The 22537-nt window shown below is 51.4% G+C and overlaps 1 protein-coding gene across 1 annotated transcript; it reads left to right on the forward strand.

Annotated features, from left to right (window-relative positions):
- The first annotated feature begins 757 nt into the window (after nucleotides 1-757).
- LOC139260376 (interferon-induced protein with tetratricopeptide repeats 5-like) lies at nucleotides 758-4488 on the forward strand. The gene is made up of 2 exons (XM_070876930.1): nucleotides 758-2167; nucleotides 3648-4488. The coding sequence occupies exons 1-2, from the start codon at nucleotides 832-834 to the stop codon at nucleotides 3671-3673; spliced, it is 1362 nt and encodes a 453-aa protein (XP_070733031.1). The 5' UTR covers nucleotides 758-831; the 3' UTR covers nucleotides 3674-4488.
- Nucleotides 4489-22537: the final 18049 nt, after the last annotated feature.

A 22537-nucleotide genomic window follows, 5' to 3' on the forward strand; every position in this document is an offset into this window, starting at 1 on the left:
AGTGCATGCTGGTGCAGCAAGGCGACGCTGCGAAGAGGGTGACTGGTTTGGATGTCAGCATAACCCAGGTCGCTGATTGGAGCGTGGGCAGGTACAGCAGGAACGGTGGGGTCTGTGCACAGGAGCGCTGAGAGATCGTGAAACGACATGATCGGGGCCCAGGAGAGGTGAGGGCCCAGGGGCAGCATGGTCCAGCCCACAGTACGATGTGTACTCGCACTAGGTACATGCAACAGAGCTGGTCTCCAGTCGTCTTGGTTAATCCTTGTCACTGGACCAAGACTTAGCTCTGTCAAGCCCGTGTGGTAGCTGGTGTATAATGGCCACCACACGTTAAAAAAATCCACGCACAGGCATCTTCCACCCTTCAACATATAGTTCGGGACTTGGAATATTAGGTCCTTCATTGAAACACCTGTGAACACATCACTTTTTGTCGTGGAAGCAAGTCATCCTCGATACAAGGGACCAGCTATGATGATGAGTATCAGAGGCTTGAGCCTTTAATGACCTTTGCTGTGATCCTCTTGTGCCTATTGTCAAGGAGGCTTTGAGCCTGGCAGGTGGGGAGGGGCAATGGGGATTGTGGTGTTAAGGTGCACCGTGACGGTATGGGACAGGCTCCATGGTCCAGCTGGTCTTTTCCTGTCTGTTAATAACTTTCCTGAGTTCCTCGGTTGGCCGGTGTGTAATCATTTCCCCGACGCTTATTCTTGCTGAATGCTAAAAAACTAATAAATATTTAAATATGTTTCTTACAGTGACACTGAAAGGGACGCCCTGAAAGTGAAATTACTTCAGCTACAATGTCACTTCACGTGGAATCTGCAGATGGAAAATGTTGAGTGGGATGATTTGCAGGAACGACTAAACTATATAATAGAGTCTGATATTGTGAAATATCAAGCTATGACTTACAATCTACTTGCTTTTGTAAACTGTACGAGAGGCAACTGTGAGAAGTCGGTCAATAATTTATGGAAAGCTGAAGAAATTCTGAGGAAAAATCACAAATTTGAAATAGAAAAATGGAGCATCATCACCTATGGAAACTCTGCCTGGGTATATTATCATGTGGGAGAACTGGCAGAGGCCCAGTCCTACCTCGACGAGCTGGAGAGGATCTGTCAACAATTTACTGATGGCTCTCAGTATACAGCACTGATACCTGAAGTATACGGGGAGAAGGGTTGGTCACTGTTGAAATGTGGCAGGAAATATTATGAAGAGGCAAATGAATGTATTGAGAAGGCTCTGGAGGGGGATCCTGATGACATTGAATGGAACGCAGCTTATGCAACTGTTGTGTTTCGACTTAAAGAAACCTTTGAAGACCCACAGCGTCCTGAACACTGCAAGGTAGTGAAGCAGTTACGCCGCGCATTAGCACTGAACCCAAATGACTCGTTTGTCAAGATCATGTTGGCTCTGAGACTACAGGAATTCAATCAAATAGATGAATATTACAGATTACTTGAAGAAGTGCTGCTGGAGTCTCCTGATGATCCATATATAACTCAATATGCAGCCAAAGCTTTAAGAAAACAAGGATCTGTTGAATATTCCTTACAGCTATTGAAAAAGGCACTGAAGGTTAAATCCTCTTCTGCACTTCTTCACCATGAGATCGGCTTATGTTACAAAGCTCAGCTGAAACCTCACCGGAAATACTTTGCTCGTGCAGACAGCAGAAAATTGATTGAACTTTGCAAGTACCATTTCCAAAAAGCGTATGAACAGAAACCCTCGCTTACTTTTGCAATACTTCATTTGGCGGAACTCCACGCAATATGTGGAGAATATTTCAAAGCCGATGATATCTACACCAACCTGCTTAGAAATAAAGATTACAGCCCTTTGAATAAACGATTAATACATTGGGACTATGGATTGTACCAGCTGTATAAGAAAGGATCCCAGCTGAATGCCATTCATCATTTCAAGGAATGCTTAAAACTCAAAGTTAAGACCAACAAGAATGAGGAATGCCGCGCAAAATTGAAACGTATTGCTGAAGATCGAATGAGTAAAGATTCAAGAGACAGTGTAGCTTTTGGTATATTGGGACTAATACACCAGGTTGATGGCAAGAAATCAGAAGCCATTGAATACTTTGAGAATGCCCTGGAGTGTGATCGTGACAATGAAGAATTTCAAAGTGCTCTACGTAAGCTGCGTCAGGTTACATAGGGCAATGTAGGGGAGAGATTATAGAGAACATGGTTGGAATGTGGGAGGAAATGGATTGCAATGTAGCGGAGAGGGAAGTGTGGGGTCAAATCTGGTTTGCAGAGCGCTCAGGGTTTGTTGAATCCCCTGAGTATTTTCCAAACCTATCTAACCTTAATTTCAATGTTTAGGGAGTTGAGATTCTGCTCTCCACATTCTCTAACATTTAAATGTATAACTTTTGGCAGACAGCTCTGACCGTGTTGTTTCCTGACATGTACAGAGCTCTCGCCAAAACAGGCCAGTTACAGCCAGGCCGTCGACAAGCAATTTATACTGGGTTCTGTTGACTGTAACTTGATTCAGTTTAAAGGCACTCAAAGTGTCAACAGTCTGGCTGGAATGCTTTAACCTGCACTGACTGCCTGTAGCCCTGGAACTCCGAGACACCAAATGCTAGCTTGGGGCCAAAACTGAATTTGCACATTTACTCAACAGTCAAATCTTTAATCAGCAAACTGTTCAAACTATACAACATGCAAATAGTTGGCGATTCAGATTAACCTGATTCGGTAAAGAAACAAATAACGGTCTGGAATTTGCCGTCATTTCACCTTTGACACTGACCGTAACTTCAGGATCGAGCGCGTGTGCAACCTAACCTTGCAATCCCACAGTTGTGGTCAGTCATTGACTGCCTCGATACTGGCTGTGCTATGGAACCCCCACTGCCTCCCAACCCTTCTCCACAGCCGGCAATCAGTGTAAGCTGTCAAATTATGGAAACTGATGAAAACTTTGGCCCTTCCATGGTAATACCACTGTTAAATACTCCATTAAAGGTTAGGTCCTTTTGGATTAGGTGTAATTGGGGTTTTAACAATATATTGACTGCTGAACAAAGGCTATGGCCCTGAAATACTCATTTTAAGTTTCTGGAGTGTCAAATGTATCTACTTTAATAAAAATTGACATTTTTAAGAAATATTAAAAACAACTGATTTTTTAAAAATATCCATCTTTATTTCAGGATTTCCTTTTCCCCATGTCAGGGCTCCAATCTTTGTTTTGTTCTCTCTAACATTTTCAAAACATTAGAATCAAAAGGCCTGAACTTGGTCAAAGCCAAGGCCCGGCCAAGTGCCGCCCAAAGCACTGCCGATGGCCGCCGAGAGACCGGGCGGTACTTTGCCGGGAAGAGCCCTCAAAAAGAGATGGCAGTCCCGCCCGGCAGCAAAATGACAGCTTGTACCATCACTCTGGGCGGCAGCAGGCGGGAGCTCTCAATCTCAGCAGCAGATGCTATCCTCGCCCAAGTGCCGCCGAGGATTGAGTTGGGTCCAGGGAGGGGGGAAACACTGATAAATAAAAATAATCACAAAAAAAAAATACGCCCGTAGCACCTTCAGGGGACCCCATTCAGTTAAAACACTGAAAGAAAGAAAGTTAAAACATGTTCACGAACCGTTTTTTTGCAGGTCTTCGTACTTACCATCAGGGTTAGACCTGCCTCCACGGAACGGTCCTTCGCCCTGTTGCTGCTGACTCCCACCCTCAGCAATATGGCAGCTTAGCGAGCGGGAGGTTACTTACGCGACTTGGCCGCCAGTGGCTGCCAGCAGGCGGTTCCCAGCGGTATTCCCCTCCCGCCGGCATCAGACCAAGAGGGATCTGTCACCTGAGGGGAGAGCGGAGAATAAAATCGGCAACAGTCGGTGGCACTGGGCGGTAAGGCCACCAATTTCGGGGCCAAAGGAACTTACCCATCTCCTGGTTCACTGTCTGTGACAATTCTGTGTTTACATTGGCTGCTTAGACAGCTTGTTGAGCTCACAGCAGCTCTCCGCTGGGAATCCCCATTAACTTCCGTTATTTCAATGACGCCTCGGAAAAGCTGAAATGGTCCCCACAGAGATCACAAGCTTTTTGTGCGAAGATTACTTTGGGACCAGCAGCAAACGCCTTTGCTTCGCCACTGACCGCAAACTACAAGCCATTGAGTTGTATTGATACAGTACATTTCACAATCTCCGCACATCCTGAGTGGGTGGACCAGGCCTCGGTTTAAAGTCTATTCCAAAAGTGCAGTGCAGAACTCCCTTAGTACTACACTGACGTGTCAGCCTAGATTTTGTGCTCAAGTCAGTGGAGTTGGATTTGAACCCATAACATTCTGACAAAGTCTGTATTTTGACATTTTATTCAATGTGTTGTACCCCTCAGTGTGTATTGGTATTACTATTCTGTGTGTGCTATTAAAAGTGTGCCTTTTACTTTCTTTTAAACACAATAAAGCCATACCTGCTTCCTACCTTGAAACCGACTGTTTGTCCAAGTCTGTCCCAGTCCCTTCATAATTCCAGAGTCCAGAACCAAGGATGTGGGAGCGATTCGAAACCGCTCATATAAGGTCAGAAGGGGAAGCTGATCCCCTGAAAACCACCCCTCACACTGCTGACTTTGCTCGAGGGACAATTTCACCAGCCTCAGATGTTCCCCGGCCTCCAAACTGCACAGCAACCATCAGCTGCACAGAGGAAAACACTGAAACAAGGAATCTCCTCTGGGAACAGTCTCTCGGCACGGCACAAACAAACAGGTAACTCTATTCCACCTTGTTTTCACATCATAGACAAAATATTTAGGTTTCGATGGTGCAGGATGTTTTGTGTGCCCCATGTCTCGATGATTGTCCCTTGAGTCGACCGGTGCTTTAAAACTCCCCGGTTCGGGTTGTTTCCCTGTGGACGGCAGTAGCTTTTGCCAATAGTTCCTGCCTAGCCCGTCGATCAGCGGGTAATCCCACACAGAGAGACACCAAGGTCAGATAGATCTTCTCCTATGCCCGATGCGTAGTGCCCCCAGTGGGATTACTGTGTAACCCGGCCGTGAGCGGATGCCACCCGGTCGGTCTTCCGAATTATACCGGGAACCACAAGCCCCGCAACCCCCAAGTTCAGACCCAAGGAGTTACTATGGATAGATTACAATTGACTCAGACAAAACAAAACGGTTCAGGTTGGTCAAAGATCGATTCCTTTTAAACCACTCACAAAATGACAACCCCTACTCTCGCTTACGGTTTGGAGTGACTGTGGACACTAGCTTAAAACCTTAGACTAAATACCCACCCTGTCGGTTATGCTGAACCAAACCCATTCCCAGAATCTAAGCCGAGATAATGGAAACCCTCCTAATTAAACCCCTCTCCGGTTTGGTCAGAACCCACACTTGGAAGTCTCCTCACACACACATGTGTTAGTCTGTGTCTTGGACACTTGCAGTTCCTCAGCAGCCAAACACGCTGGCGGTCTTGGGGATTTCCAGAGGTGTATGCTGGATATAATTACCATCCCTTGTCGTTGATTCACGTGGCCCTGGGTCCGTTCGGCTCTGAAGAAAAAACCGTGCCTCACAGAGGCATGCGATGAGACCTAGAGAGTTACGTTCAGGTGGTACAGCGTGGCACTCACTTCGGGTGTTCCTGGAGAGTTGACGGACTCGTAGCCACGCGGGGAACCCTGTTCCAGCTGGTAGAGAAAAGTAAGCCCTGAATCCCCAAAGTTCAGCATCTTTATACCCCGTATAATACACAAAACTGGCTGGGCGATTCCTGGTTACCATGGTCGCAGAGACGCTCATTGGTCTTCCTGGTGATGTCTCTGACCTGGATTGGTCAACTCGATGAACACAATGGTGGGCCATTTCTGTCAATGATTAGTTCTCGAAGTGCTAACTGTTTGTTGAGTTCTTGACTGCTCCTTCATCGAAAGAGTCCAGAGGTGTTACATTTGGCCTGTAAACCTCATTGTCCATCCAGACCTCCTGGCCCCATGGACAAAAGGTGTTTTTCCACAAATCACACAAAGTTCGAAATGAAACGGCCTCTGCCTTTCATGACGTCAGCTTTGAGACTGGTTCCATGGCAACCCAAAAGACAGACAGCTCCTGCCATATTTCACAGAAACCAAAAATCAGTCCTTTTAAAGTCCAAATGTTCAAACTCCATTTTGAAACGCAGCTCATGTGCATCTCCATTTTAAAAGGGTGCAGATCCATTTTAAAAATCCAAAAATCTTGCCGGCCCATACACACACTGATGTTGGCACCGGCAAAATCCTACAATGGTCACAAAAAGGGGTCTAAATTATGAAATATGCTCCTGAAACACTGGTGAAAATTCAGGCCCTCAAGCCTGCTTCGCTATTCAGTGAGATCAGGGTTGATCTTCTATCTCAACTCCATTTTCCTGCACGATCCCCATATCCCTTAATCCCCTTAATATCCAACAATCGATCGATCTACGCTTGAATGCACTCAAAGACTGAACCTTCATAGCCCCCTGGGGTAGAGAATTCCAAAGATTCACCACCAGCTGAGTGAAGAAATTTCTCCTCATCACAGTCCTAAATGGCCGACCCCTTATTCTGAGACTGTGACACCCGGTTCTAGACCCCTCAGCCAGAGGAAACATCCTCCCTGCATCTACCCTGTCAAGCTGTGTAAGAATTTTGTGGGGTCGAAATTCGGTACTGCCGATTTTGAGGGGTGTCACCGGCTGAGAGGATTTTTTACCGTCAGTTGCTCAGGACAGAGGCTGAGAGGAGACCACAACCACAGACATACAGAGTCCTATGGAGGGAAATTGCAGAACGAGTGTCTGTGACTGACATTGGGGCCAGGAAATGCCACTCAATGCCAGAAAAAGTGGAACGATATGACTCAGCTGGGTGAGGGTGTGTATCTTAAATCTTAAACGTCAACATGCTATGCTCTGAGCTCAATGTGCACTCTCTGCTCAATGTCGTGTTTCGGAACCCATGCCCTACGTGGGTGAGACCAGATGCAAGGTTCCCATTTGTAGCCTCACACACTGCAAGGGCCTGCATGTGCTAAAAACGTTCCTACTCGGTTCTCCAGTCCCACCCCTCATGATGTTAACTCTTCAGTCTTCTTATGCATCTGGAGGATGGTCGCCTCCCCATGAATGTTAGGTCCTGGCCCCCTAATTCAAGCATTGCCACAGCCAGTCCACGTAGTGAATGGAAGTTACCTCGAGCTGTGAAGACTCTCATGCAGTAAACTATGTCTTCATCTTAGATGGTCCTCATATCGAGGATGATTTGCTTCCACGCCAAAAAGGGATGAATTCACAGGTGTTTCAATGAAGTATCTAATATTCCACATCCCGAACTACATACTGAAGGGTGGAAGATGCCTGTGAGTGGATTTTTTTAACATGTGGTGGCCGTTGCACACCAGCCATCACACTGGCTTGTCAGAGCAAGGTCTCGGTCCAGTGACAAGTATTAACCAAGATGACTGGAGACCAGCTCTGCTGCACAGACCTAGTGCGCACCGATATCACAGAGTGGGCTGGGCCCGCGCTGCCCCTGGGCCCTCGCCGCTTATGGGCCCCGAACTCACGCCTCTCCTGAATCCCAATCATGTTGCTCTGCAATTTATTGCCGCTCCCTTGCCCCAGCCTCGTCGATCCTCTGCTGCTTGCCGCCTTCCTGCTGTACCTATCCACGCTCCAATCTCAGACCAGGATTATGGTGACCTCCAATCCAATCACCTTCCTCACTGCCGTCGCCCTCCTGCACCAGCTTGTGCTGCTCCCTGGAGTGGTATGCTCCTTTTAAAGCCCGACCTGCCGCAGATGTTCCTCGCAGGTCGGGGTCGCGCTGAGTAAACTATGTAACACCTGGGAGAAACTTATAGAAGGGCTCTGACTCAGATGTTCTCTTTAATCTTACAGGCAAAGCTTGTCCACAACCAGAGAGCAGATGAGGACTGGAGGAGGGGACTGGGAACTCCAGGACGTGACTCCGTTGGAGGAATGCGTCGCAGTCCTGATGGCCGTTCAAGTTGGTGACTTGGTGGTGGGTGAGGCCGAACCCCCTTGGGTCAGTGCCGGTAGGTTTACTTCCTTTGCAGCATCTGGCAGGCCACATAGGCCTGATTCCACAATCCTTCAGCTCTTTCCATGAGACTTCCATTCTCGAATGCCTTCACCGCTCCTTGCCCATGCACTGCTCAACATCCATGCGTGAACTTCATCAGATGCGTGTCCTCCTTTGACAGGCTCCACCAGGCTGTGTCCTTGCATCTACAAATTGGCCCAATTTCTCCAGCATTCACACTTCCAATCTTACGTGGTGACATCATCAGGCATGCACATACGTATCTCCGTTCAGTGCAACCTTTAAAACCTTTGTGTTGGAGAATCCGCCAAGAAAGTCCAGACAAGAAAATACATTTTTCAACTGGGAATTGCTTTAAATGTGTGTACTTGAGCTTTATCTAACGTTCATTGTATATATTTTCAGAATTGTTGATATTTTTGTGAGAGGTAACATGACTCTTGGGATGGTGTGCTGCTTTGCTCCGGGTGACCCTCCTTGCTCATGCATTGCCATCCCCCAATCTCCTCTCTTCTACTGCTTAAATTCCTCTCCCTCGAACAATGGGTGCATTTTAGCCTAACTTCAAGTTTAATGTTACTTAAGAACATAAGAATTAGGAGCAGGAGTAGGCCATATGGCCCCTCGACCCTGCTCTGCCGTTCAATAAGGTCATGGCTGATCTTCGAACTCAACTCCATTTTCCTGCCCGATCCCCATATCCGTAGAGTCCCCGAGAGTCCAAAACTCTATCTATCGCAGCCTTGAATATACTCAATAACCCAGCGTCCACAGCCCTTTAGGGGAGAGAATTCCAAAGATTCATAACCCTCCAAGTGAAGGAATTCCTCCTCATCTCAGTCTTAAATGGCCGACTCCTTGTCCAGAGACTGCTGCCTCTTCAGTGTCTTCGAAGCTGTGTGCGCATCCTGTGAAAACCATAAGCAGCGTAAAGATGGCGGCGGTGCGGAAGTTGTGGAAAGAGTAGCGGTGAAAAGCAGAGCGAGGCCGGCCTGCGACTGACACAACAGCAGGGCCTCCGATCCACCAGGATCAGTCAGTGAGACGCGAGGATGTGTTGCTGTATGGCCGGCTGACAGCTGGGTGTGGGTGTGGGAAGGATGAACCAGGAGGTGAGGGGGCTCTGTGTGGGGTGGGTGCTCTCCAGGGGCAGGAGGTGGAGGTATGTGAGGGGCCATCTGGGGGAATCTGGGGTGTTTCACTGTGTATTGCCACCCCCTCTCCCTGGAGGCAGGTATTGGTATTGATGATCCAAGGTGACCCGGAACCAGAGCAAGCAGCCCCTCCCACAGTGGCAAAGGTCAAAGGGCAAAGGGCGTGGGGCAATGACGGACACACCGGCGCCGCTCGTGCTCGGTGCGTCGCAACAATCACATCAGCAAGTCGATGCAATAGTGACCCAATCCGCCTTCTCAACCTACAGCATCGGCAGCTCAGGGCTACAGTGACCCATGAGGTGGTGTATCTGAAAAGCATGCACTCCCATGTTCCGCCACCAGGGCGCTCATCCCCTGAAGTTCCAAGGGATCCCAGCATCCCTTGGGAGCACTGTATATAAGCCAGCCCCTAAGGCCTGTTCCTCACTCTGGAGTGTCTTATTAAAGACTGAGGTCACTGTTACTTTAACCTCCATGTATGCAGTCTCATCTGTGTTAGGAACACAATAACTGGCGACGAGAATACGAATCCAACACAAAGATGCAGCAAACTGTGGGCATCCTGGAGAAGTTCTCGGAGGGTGAGGACTGGGAAGCCTATGTCGAACGGCTAGACCAGTACTTTGTAGCCAACGAGCTGAACGAGAAGGAAGTGCTGCAAAAAGGAGAGCGGTCCTCCTCACGGTCTGCGGGGCACTGACCTACAGCCTCATGAAGAATCTTCTGGCTCTGGTGAAACCCACAGATAAGTCGTATGAGGAGCTGTGTACACTGGTTCAGGAGCACCTTAACCCAACGGAGAGCGTGCTGATGGCGAGGTATCGGTTCCACACGTGCCAGCGATCTGAAGGTCAGGAAGTGGCGAGCTACGTCGCCGAGCTAAGGCGACTTGCAGGACAATGTGAGTTTGATGGCTACCTGGAACAAATGCTCAGAGAATTTTTTGTACTGGGCATTGGACACGAGACCATCCTACGAAAACTTTTGACTGTAGAGAACTGACCCTCAGTAAGGCCATTGCGATAGCACAGGTGTTTATGTCCACCAGTGATAACACCAAACAAATCTCTCAGCACACAAGTGCAAGCAATGTTCCTAAATTAACTGGAACTGTGTTTGGTAGCAGAAATATACAGGGCAGAACCCAAGAGTCTGCAACTGCCAGCAGGCCTCAGGTGACCCAGATGACTCAGAGTCCCCAACAACGGATGAATGCAAGGCAATTCACACCTTGTTGGCGTTGTGGAGGCTTCCATTTAGCCTATTCATGCCGCTTCAAAGGGTATGTTTGCAAGAGCTGTGGAACAATGGGGCACCTCCAACGAGCTTGCAGATGAGCTGCAAGCTCTGCAGAACATGCTAACCACTACGTGGCAGAGGAAGATCAGTCCATGGTGGATCAAAGCAAATTCGAGCCTCAGAGAGAGGAGGCAGATGCTGAAGTACATGGGGTGCACACATTTTTGACAAAATGTCCACCTATAATGCGAAACATAAAATTGAATGGCTTACCCATAGCCATACAACTGGACACTGGCGCTAACCAAACCATCATGAGTAAAAAGATGTGTGAGAGACTGTGGTGCAACAAGGCATTCAGGCCAGCCCTGAGCCCCATCCACATGAAACTGAGAACGTACACCAAAGAGCTTATCACTGTCCTGGGCAGCACCATGTTCAAGGTTACCTACAAGGGCACGGTGCATGAACTGCCACTCTGGATTGTCCCGGGCGATGGCCCCACACTGCTTGGAAGAAGCTGGCTGGGCAAAATTCGCTGGAACTGGGTTGACATCCGAGCGCTATCACATGTCGATGAGGCCTCATGTACCCAGGTTCTTAACAAATTTCCTTCCCTTTTTGAGCTAGGCATTGGAAACTTTTCCGGGGTGAAGGTGTGGATCCACTTGGTCCCAGAGGCACGACCCATTCACCACAAAGCGCGAACGGTACCTCACATGATGAGGGAGAGAGTGGAAATTGAGCTGGACAGGCTGCAACGCGAGGCCATCATCTCCCCAGTGGAATTCAGCGAGTGGGCCAGCCCGATTGTTCCAGTACTCAAAAGTGATGGCACGGTCAGGATTTGCGACGATTATAAAGTAACTATTAATCGTTTCTCGCTACAGGACCAATACCTGCTACGTAAGGGGCAGACGACCTATTTGAGACGATGGCAGGAGGCAAGACATTCACTAAGCTATACCTGACTTCGGCCTACATGACGCAGGAGCTGGAGGAGTCTTCGAAGGGCCTCACCTGCATCAACACGCACAAGGGACTGTTCATCTCCAACAGATGCCCGTTTGGAATTCTGTCGGCTGCAGCGATCTTCCAGAGAAACATGGAGAGCCTTCTCAAGTTGGTACCACGCATGGTAGTTTTTCAGGACGACATATTGGTCACGGGTCAGGACACCGTCGAGCACCTACAAAACCTGGAGCAGGTCCTCCAGCAACTGGATCGCGTAGGGCTGCGGCTGAAGAGGTCGAAATGCGTCTTCATGGCAACAGAAGTGGAGTTTTTGGGGAGAAAGATTGCATCGGATGGCATTCGGCCCACAGACGCCAAGACAAAGGCTATCAGGAATACGCCCAGGCCACAGAACATCACAGAGCTGCGGTCGTTCCTGGGACTCCTCAACTATTTTGGTAACTTCCTATCGGGGTTAAGCACCCTTTTAGAGCCCCCACGCATGTGTTATTGCGTAAAGGTGAGAACTGGGTATGGGGAAAAAACCAAGTAATTGCTTTTGAGAAAGCCAGAAACATTTTATGCTCCAAAAAGCTGCTTGTATTGTATAACCCGTGTAAAAGACTTTAGCTAGCATGTGACACATCATCGTACAGAGTCGGGTGTGTATGACAACAAGCTAACGTTGCGGGGAAGTTGCAACCTGTCGGCTATGCTTCCAGGAGCTTGTCTAAGGTCGAGAGAGCCATCAGCATGATTGAGAAAGAGGCATTAGTGCATGTATTCGTTGTAAAGAAAATGCATCAGTAGCTGTTTGGCCTCAAATTTTAGCTGGAAACCGAACACAAGCTCCTCATATCCCTGTTTGCTGAAAACAAGGGGATAAATACTAATGCCTCAGCCCGCATACAAAGGTGGGCACTCACGCTATCAGCGTATAACTATACCATCCGCCACAGTCCAGGCAGCGAGAACTGTGCAGTTGCTCTCAGTCGGCTACCATCGGAACATAAGAACATAAGAATTAGGAACAGGAGTAGGTCATTTAGCCCCTCAAGCCTGCTCCGCCACTCAACAAGATCATGGCTGATCTAGCCGTGGACTCAACTCCACTTACCCGCCCGCTCCCCGTAACCCTTAATTCCCTTATTGGTTAAAATCTATCTATCTTTGACTTGAAAACATTCAATGAGCTAGCCTCAACTGCTTCCTTGGGCAGAGAATTCCACAGATTCACAACCCTCTGGGAGAAGAAATTCCTTCTCAACTTGGTTTTAAATTGGCTCCTCCATATTTTCAGGCTGTGCCCCCTAGTTCTAGTCTCCCCCACCAATGGAAACAACCTCTCTGCCTCTATCTTGTCTATCCCTTTCATGATTTTCAATGTTTCTATAAGATCACCCCTCATCCTTCTGAACTCCAACGACTAAAGACCCAGTCTACTTAATCTATCATCATAAGGTAACCCCCTCATCTCCGGAATCAGCCTAGTGAATCGTCTCTGTACCCCCTCCAAAGCTAGTATATCCTTCCTTAAGTAAGGTGACCAAAACTGCACACAGTACTCCAGGTGCGGCCTGACCAATACCCTGTACAGTTGCAGCAGGACCTCCCTGCTTTTGTACTCCATCCCTCTCGCAATGAAGGCCAACATTCCATTCGCCTTCCTGATTACCTGCTGCACCTGCAAACTAACTTTTTGGGATTCATGCACAAGAGTTTCATGCACAAGAACCCCCAGGTCCCTCTGCACCGCAGCATGTTGTAATTTCTCCCCATTCAAATAATATTCCCTTTTACTGTTTTTTTTTCCCCCAAGGTGGATGACCTCACACTTTCCGACATTGTATCCCATCTGCCAAACCTTAGCCTATTCGCTTAACCTATCTAAATCTCTTTGCAGCCTCTCTGTGTCCTCTACACAACCCGCTTTCCCACTAATCTTTGTGTCATCTGCAAATTTTGTTACACTACACTCTGTCCTCTCTTCCAGGTCATCTATGTATATTGTAAACAGTTGTGGTCCCAGCACCGATCCCTGTGGCACACCACTAAGCACCGATTTCCAACCCAAAAAGGACCCATTTATCCCGACTTTCTGCTTTCTGTTAGCCAGCCAATTCTCGATCCATGCTGATACATTTGCTCTGACTCCGCGTACCTTTATCTTCTGCAGTAACCTTTTGTGTGGCACCTTATCAAATGCCTTTTGGAAATCTAAATACACCACATCCATCGGTACACCTCTATCCACCATGCACCTTCCCTGCTGTCTCTCTGCACCTTCCCTGCTGTCTCTCACTATCCTTTAATATTTTTCCTGTGGTGTTTTGAATGCTGTGCTTCATCCCGATGTACCAAATAAACAAATTATTCATTTTAAGCAAGGAAATTTAATAAGCAAGCAGTTTTCATCCAAGTCCATAAAAGACATTAAAATATCAGGGCAGATGACCAAAAGCTTCAGCAAAGAGGTAGGATTTATGGAGCATCTTAAAAGAGGAGAGGACGAGAGGCGGAGAGGTTATGGAAGGGAATTCCAGAGCAGAGGGCCCAGGCAGCTGAAGGCATGGGAGCCAATGGTGGAGCGATTAAAATCGGGGGCCAATGGTGGAGCGATTAAAATCGGGGACCAATGGTGGAGCGATTAAAATCGGGGACCAATGGAGGAGCGATTAAAATCGGGGGCCAATGGTGGAGCGATTAAAATCGGGGACCAATGGTGGAGCGATTAAAATCGGGGATCAATGGTGGAGCGATTAAAATCGGGGATCAATAGTGGAGCAATTAAAATCGGGGACCAATGGTGGAGCGATTAAAATCGGGGACACGCAAGAGGCCAGAATGGGAAGAGAGGAGAGATGTCGAAGGCTTCTCGGGCTGGAGGAGGCTGCAGAGATAGGGAGGGGTGTGACCATGGAGGGGTTTTAAAATCCTCTCTAATCTGGATCCTCTGGGGAACAACAGATACTCTCTAATGTGGCAAAAAACCCAGAATGACAATATTATTCGGCAAAAAACTGTAATAATGTTAATTGTGATAAATAAAATTACGGAGAAGCACCTGGATAAATCAGCAGATGGATAATGGTAATACATTGCTCAATTTCTTATTGGTTCTTTTAAAGCTGCTTTCTGCTGATAAACTAACAATAGTCCTTTGATAACCTTTCTGATGGAATGGGGGAAACTGAGCTACACATCCAGAAAAAGCTGGTCAAAATTATTTCCAGGTTCAAGCAACTTTGGGCGATAGAACTGATCATCAAAATCAGAACAGGAACGGAACGGTGTTCTATACTCTGTCACTCAGCAATGACCCCTAGTGCTGATAATCCTCAGGAAATACTGAAGCTGACACAATGTGCACCAGCCCCAGCATACTCGTGTGTTATCTCTCGATCTAATCCAGGGCTGTCCGCGGAACACATTAATCCCACCCACATTGCGCCTTTCTTCTGATTGCTGAGTTTGAAGCAGTGTCCGGGAGGATTGCGACTCCGCTCTGTGCCCTCACCAAACCCCCTCCCCCGCTCTGTGCCCTCACCAAACCCCCTCCCCCGCTCTGTGCCCTCACCAAACCCCCTCCCCCGCTCTGTGCCCTCACCAAACCCCCTCCCCCGCTCTGTGCCCTCACCAAACCCCCTCCCCCGCTCTGTGCCCTCACCAAACCCCCTCCCCCGCTCTGTGCCCTCACCAAACCCCCTCCCTCGCTCTGTGCCCTCACCAAAACCCCTCCCTCGCTCTGTGCCCTCACCAAACCCCCTCCCTCGATCTGTGCCCTCACCAAACCCCCTCCCTCGCTCTGTACCCTCACCAAACCCCCTCCCCCGCTCTGTGCCCTCACCAAACCCCCTCCCCCGCTCTGTGCCCTCACCAAACCCCCTCCCTCGCTCTGTGCCCTCACCAAACCCCCTCCCTCGCTCTGTGCCCTCACCAAACTCCCTCCCTCGCTCTGTGCCCTCACCAAACCCCCTCCCTCGCTCTGTGCCCTCAGCAAACCCCCTCCCTCGCTCTGTGCCCTCACCAAACCCCCTCCCTCACTCTGTGCCCTCACCAAACTCCCTCCCTCGCTCTGTGCCCTCAGCAAACCCCCTCCCTCACTCTGTGCCCTCACCAAACTCCCTCCCTCGCTCTGTGCCCTCAGCAAACCCCCTCCCTCGCTCTGTGCCGTCATCAAACTCCCTCCCTCGCTCTGTGCCCTCACCAAACTCCCTCCCTCGCTCTGTGCCCTCATCAAACCCCCTCCCTCGCTCCGTGCTCTCACCAAACCCCCTCCCTCACTCCGTGCCCTCATCAAACTCCGTCCCTCACTCCGTGCCCTCATCAAAACCCCTCCCTCGCTCTGTGCCCTCACCAAACACCCTCCCTCGATCTGTGCCCTCACCAAACCCCCTCCCTCGCTCCGTGCTCTCACCAAACCCCCTCCCTCACTCTGTGCCCTCACCAAACTCCCTCCCTCGATCTGTGCCCTCACCAAACCCCCTCCCTCGATCTGTGCCCTCACCAAACCCCCTCCCTCGATCTGTGCCCTCACCAAACCCCCTCCCTCGATCTGTGCCCTCACCAAACCCCCTCCCTCGATCTGTGCCCTCACCAAACCCCCTCCCTCGATCTGTGCCCTCACCAAACCCCCTCCCTCGCTCTGTGCCCTCACCAAACCCCCTCCCTCGCTCTGTGCCCTCACCAAACCCCCTCCCTCGCTCCGTGCCCTCATCAAAACCCCTCCCTCGCTCTGTGCCCTCACCAAACCCCCTCCCTCGATCTGTGCCCTCACCAAACCCCCTCCCTCGCTCCGTGCTCTCACCAAACCCCCTCCCTCACTCTGTGCCCTCACCAAACTCCCTCCCTCGATCTGTGCCCTCACCAAACCCCCTCCCTCGATCTGTGCCCTCACCAAACCCCCTCCCTCGATCTGTGCCCTCACCAAACCCCCTCCCTCGATCTGTGCCCTCACCAAACCCCCTCCCTCGATCTGTGCCCTCACCAAACCCCCTCCCTCGATCTGTGCCCTCACCAAACCCCCTCCCTCGCTCTGTGCCCTCACCAAACCCCCTCCCTCGCTCTGTGCCCTCACCAAACCCCCTCCCTCGCTCTGTGCCCTCACCAAACCCCCTCCCTCGCTCTGTGCCCTCACCAAACTCCCTCCCTCGCTCTGTGCCCTCACCAAACCCCCTCCCTCGCTCTGTGCCCTCAGCAAACCCCCTCCCTCGCTCTGTGCCCTCACCAAACCCCCTCCCTCACTCTGTGCCCTCACCAAACTCCCTCCCTCGCTCTGTGCCCTCAGCAAACCCCCTCCCTCACTCTGTGCCCTCACCAAACTCCCTCCCTCGCTCTGTGCCCTCAGCAAACCCCCTCCCTCGCTCTGTGCCCTCACCAAACCCCCTCCCTCGATCTGTGCCCTCACCAAACCCCCTCCCTCGCTCTGTGCCCTCACCAAACCCCCTCCCCCGCTCTGTGCCCTCACCAAACCCCCTCCCCCGCTCTGTGCCCTCACCAAACCCCCTCCCTCGCTCTGTGCCCTCACCAAACCCCCTCCCTCGCTCTGTGCCCTCACCAAACTCCCTCCCTCGCTCTGTGCCCTCACCAAACCCCCTCCCTCGCTCTGTGCCCTCAGCAAACCCCCTCCCTCGCTCTGTGCCCTCACCAAACCCCCTCCCTCACTCTGTGCCCTCACCAAACTCCCTCCCTCGCTCTGTGCCCTCAGCAAACCCCCTCCCTCACTCTGTGCCCTCACCAAACTCCCTCCCTCGCTCTGTGCCCTCAGCAAACCCCCTCCCTCGCTCTGTGCCGTCATCAAACTCCCTCCCTCACTCTGTGCCCTCACCAAACTCCCTCCCTCGCTCTGTGCCCTCATCAAACCCCCTCCCTCGCTCCGTGCTCTCACCAAACCCCCTCCCTCACTCCGTGCCCTCATCAAACTCCGTCCCTCACTCCGTGCCCTCATCGAAACCCCTCCCTCGCTCTGTGCCCTCACCAAACCCCCTCCCTCGATCTGTGCCCTCACCAAACCCCCTCCCTCGCTCCGTGCTCTCACCAAACCCCCTCCCTCACTCTGTGCCCTCACCAAACTCCCTCCCTCGATCTGTGCCCTCACCAAACCCCCTCCCTCGATCTGTGCCCTCACCAAACCCCCTCCCTCGATCTGTGCCCTCACCAAACCCCCTCCCTCGATCTGTGCCCTCACCAAACCCCCTCCCTCGATCTGTGCCCTCACCAAACCCCCTCCCTCGATCTGTGCCCTCACCAAACCCCCTCCCTCGCTCTGTGCCCTCACCAAACCCCCTCCCTCGCTCTGTGCCCTCACCAAACCCCCTCCCTCGCTCTGTGCCCTCACCAAACCCCCTCCCTCGCTCTGTGCCCTCACCAAACTCCCTCCCTCGCTCTGTGCCCTCACCAAACCCCCTCCCTCGCTCTGTGCCCTCAGCAAACCCCCTCCCTCGCTCTGTGCCCTCACCAAACCCCCTCCCTCACTCTGTGCCCTCACCAAACTCCCTCCCTCGCTCTGTGCCCTCAGCAAACCCCCTCCCTCACTCTGTGCCCTCACCAAACTCCCTCCCTCGCTCTGTGCCCTCAGCAAACCCCCTCCCTCGCTCCGTGCTCTCACCAAACCCCTCCCTCACTCCGTGCCCTCATCAAACTCCGTCCCTCACTCCGTGCCCTCATCAAAACCCCTCCCTCGCTCTGTGCCCTCACCAAACCCCCATCTCGCTCGGTGCTCTCACCAAACCCCCTCCCTCGCTCCGTGCCCTCACCAAACCCCCTCCCTCACTCTGTGCCCTCACCAAACCCCCTCCCTCACTCCGTGCCCTCACAAAACCCCCTCCCTCGCACCGTGCCCTCACCAAACCCCCTCCCTCGCTCGGTGCTCTCACCAAACCCCCTCCCTCACTCCGTGCCCTCACCAAACCCCCTCCCTCACTCTGTGCCCTCACCAAACCCCCTCCCTCGCTCTGTGCCCTCACAAAACCCCCTCCCTCGCACCGTGCCCTCACCAAACCCCCTCCCTCGCTCTGTGCCCTCACCAAACCCTCTCCCCCGCTCCGTGCCCTCACCAAACCCCCTCCCTCGTTCTGTGCCCTCACCAAACCCCCTCCCTCGCTCCATGCCCTGACCAAACCCCCCTCCCCCGCTCCATGCCCTAACCAACGCCCCCCCCGCCCCCTGCTCTGTACCCTCACCAAACCTCACCCCCCTACCCCAGCTGTGGGCCCTCACCAAACCTCCCCTCCCCACTGCTGATGCCCCACTCAGCAGTAACCAGACTGTCTTGTGGAGGGGAGAGAGACACTTGGTCCTCAATATTAACCCCCTCCCCTATGACGGGAGGGAGAGGGTCAGAGGAGTGTGAAAGACTTAAATACAGAGAACGTGTCCCCAACACATGGTGCCTTATATTCGCCGGCGGACTTCGGGGTGAGTAAGTGCCTCACTGTGGAGAGCCAGGACATTTTATTAACATATTTAAATCGGGCTCCCACAGTGCAACACGCTGCTGATGAGCAGGTTTCCAAGGGGTCGGGAAACTCGGCAGTGGAAGGGAAGCGGGAACTGTCAGCTCCACAAGTTATGTGTCTTTCTCATCATTCCTTGTGGGCCAGGACCTAACAAGGAAACATCTTGCCTCCCCTTTCCCGAGTACCTAGCACCCTCCCCATCGCAGCCTCTCCCCCCTCCACATCGCAGCCTCTCTCCCCCTCCCCATCACCTATGGAAACTATGCCTGGGTATATTATCACATGGGCCAACTGACAGAGGCCCAGTCCTACCTCGACAAGCTGGAGATGATCTGTAAACAATTTACTGATGGCTCTCGGTATACAGCACTGATACCTGAAGTATACGGGGAGAAGGGTTGGTCACTGTTGAGTTCTGCCGCTCAATGCTATGAAGAGGCAAAGGAATGTTTTGAGAAGGCTCTGGAGGAAGATTCTGATGACACTGAATGGAACGTTGGCTATGCGACTGCTCTGTTTTGTCTGGAAGGGTTTTCTGGTACCCCAGAGAGTGGTGACCGCAGCCAATCAGTGAAGCGGTTACAACGTGTGCTGGAACTTGATCCAGATGACTCTGTAACCATGGTGATGTTGGCTCTAAAACTGCAAGAGTTCAATCAAAAGGAGGCAGCACTCAGGAGTTCAATCAAAAGGAGGAAGTTGACCAAGCATTGCAGAAGTCTCCTGATCTTCCATATGTAACTCGTTATGCAGCAACATTTCTGAGAAGAGAAGATGTGGAAAAAGCTGTGGAGCTGTTGAAGAATGCATTAGAAATTACCCCAAACTCTCCCTTCTTACACCACCAAATAGGTCTGTGTTACAGAAAGCGACTACTTCAACTGATCAAATATCCAGGCAGCAGAGACCCTCGCAATCCTGCTTTTCAACAGAAAGCTGAGTTGATCAATCAATGCAAGTACTATTTTCAAATGGCATTTAACATAGAAACATAGAAACATATAAATTTACAATGTACCACACTCCAACCGGCCGTTAGTGAAGATCTCCTGGTGAATGGCGGAGTGATTGAGAAAGTTCCACAGCGGGAAGGAAACAAGGATTGTGGACTGAGGAACAACAGCAGGTGAACCAGCACAGGATTGTGAGAGCACCAACCAGTGAGCCCCTTCCGTTTGAAAGCGCTTCAATAGATCGACTGGGGAGAAAGGAGGTGCGTGGAGAGGCGGGATTTCCGGGGATCAGAGAGGCCTACAAAAGGCCAGTGAGACTGGGAGCAGCGTCGAGGAGGTACGTGGAGAGGCGGGATTTCCGGGGATCGGAGAGGCCGACACAAGGCCAGTGAGACCGGGAGCAGCATCGAGGAGGTACGTGGAGAGGCGAGAGTTCCGGGGATCGGAGAGGCCGACACAAGGCCAGTGAGACCGGGAGCAGCATCGAGGAGGTACGTGGAGAGGCGGGAGTTCCGGGGATCGGAGAGGCCTACACAAGGCCAGTGAGACCGGGAGCAGCGTCGAGGAGGTATGTGGAGAGGCGGGAGTTCCGGGGATCGGAGAGGCCTACACAAGGCCAGTGAGACCAGGAGCAGCGTCGAGGAGGTATGTGGAGAGGCGGGAGTTCCAGGGATCGGAGAGGCCTACACAAGGCCAGTGAGACCAGGAGCAGCATCGAGGAGGTGCGTGGAGAGGCGGGAGTTCCGGGGATCGGAGAGGCCTACACAAGGCCAGTGAGACCAGGAGCAGCGTCGAGGAGGTATGTGGAGAGGCGGGAGTTCCAGGGATCGGAGAGGCCTACACAAGGCCAGTGAGACCAGGAGCAGCGTCGAGGAGGTGCGTGGAGAGGCGGGAGTTCCGGGGATCGGAGAGGCCTACACAAGGCCAGTGAGACCAGGAGCAGCACCGAGGAGGTGCGTGGAGAGGCGGGAGTTCCGGGGATCGGAAAGGCCTACACAAGGACAGTGAGACCTGGAGCAGCGTCGAGGAGGTGCGTGGAGAGGCGGGAGTTCCGGGGATCGGAGAGGCCTACACAAGGACAGTGAGACCTGGAGCAGCGTCGAGGAGGTCCGTGGAGAGGCGTGGCTTGTCCAGTTACAAGGGGAAGGCAAAAAAGAAGCAGAAAGAAATAGAAAGGTGACGTCACACCCAAGGGGGTAAGTGATTGGCTGGTGATTGGTAAGTAGTTTTTCTTTTTTCTCTTCTATATCAGGAAGTATCCTTTAGCATTGTTGTTGTCAATTTAAGTTAATCTAAGGGTTAAGTCATGGCAGGAGAGCTTGGACACGTGTTATGCTCCTCCTGTACTATGTGGGAAATCAGAGACGCCTCCGGTGTCCCTGACGACTATGTGTGCGGGAAGTGTATCCGCGTCCAGCTCCTGGCGGACTGCGTTGTGGAATTGGAGCTGGAGGTGGATTCACTCTGGAGCATCCACGATGCTGAGAATGACGTGAATAGCACGTTTAGTGAGTTGGTCTTACCGCAGGTAAAGGGTCCACAGCCAGATAGGGAATGGAAGACCAACAGGAAGAGCAGTGAAAGGAAGGTAGTGCAGGGATCCCCTGCGGTTATCCCCCTGCAAAACAGATACACTGCTTTAAGTGCTATTGGGGGGGATGACTCATCAGGGGGGAGCAGCAGCAGCCAAGTTCATGGCACCGTTGGTGGCTCTGTTGCACAGGAGGGCAGGAAAAAGAGTGGGAGAGCAATAGTGATAGGGGATTCAATTGTAAGGGGAATAGATAGGCGTTTCTGCGGCCACAACCGAGACTCCAGGATGGTATGTTGCCTCCCTGGTGCAAGGGTCAAGGATGTCTCGGAGCGGGTGCAGGACATTCTGAAAAGGGAGGGTGAACAGCCAGTTGTCGTGGTGCATATAGGTACCAACGATATAGGTAAAAAAAATGGGATGAGGTCCTACGAGATGAATTTAAGGAGCTAGGAGCTAAATTAAAAAGTAGGACCTCAAAAGTAGTAAACTCGGGATTGCTACCAGTGCCACGAGCTAGTCAGAGTAGGAATTGCAGGATAGCTCAGATGAATACGTGGCTTGAGCAGTGGTGCAGCAGGGAGGGATTCACATTCCTGGGGCATTGGAACCGGTTCTGGGGGAGGTGGGACCAGTACAAACCGGACGGTCTGCACCTAGGAAGGACTGGAACCAATGTCCTAGGAGGAGTGTTTGCTAGTGCTGTTGGGGAGGAGTTAAACTAATATGGCAGGGGGATGGGAACCAATGCAGGGAGACAGAGGGAAACAAAATGGAGACAGAAGCAAAAGACAGAAAAGAGATGAGTAAAAGTGGAGGGCAGAGAAACCCAAGGCAAAAAACAAAAAGGGCCACTTTGCAGCAAAATTCTAAAGGGTCTAAGTATGGTAAAAAGGCAAGCCTGAAGGCTCTGTGCCTCAATGCGAGGAGTATTCGGCATAAGGTGGACGAATTAACTGTGCAGATAGCAGTTACCGGATATCAGAATGGCAGGCAGTGACTAGTGGGGTACCGCAAGGTTCTGTGCTGGGGCCCCAGCTGTTTACATTGTACATTAACGATTTAGACGAGGGGATTAAATGTAGTATTTCCAAATTTGCGGATGACACTAAATTGGGTGGCAGTATGAGCTGCGAGGAGGATGCTATGA

This window comes from Pristiophorus japonicus, chromosome 3, assembly GCF_044704955.1.
Source record: "Pristiophorus japonicus isolate sPriJap1 chromosome 3, sPriJap1.hap1, whole genome shotgun sequence".
Lineage (NCBI taxonomy): Eukaryota > Metazoa > Chordata > Chondrichthyes > Pristiophoridae > Pristiophorus > Pristiophorus japonicus.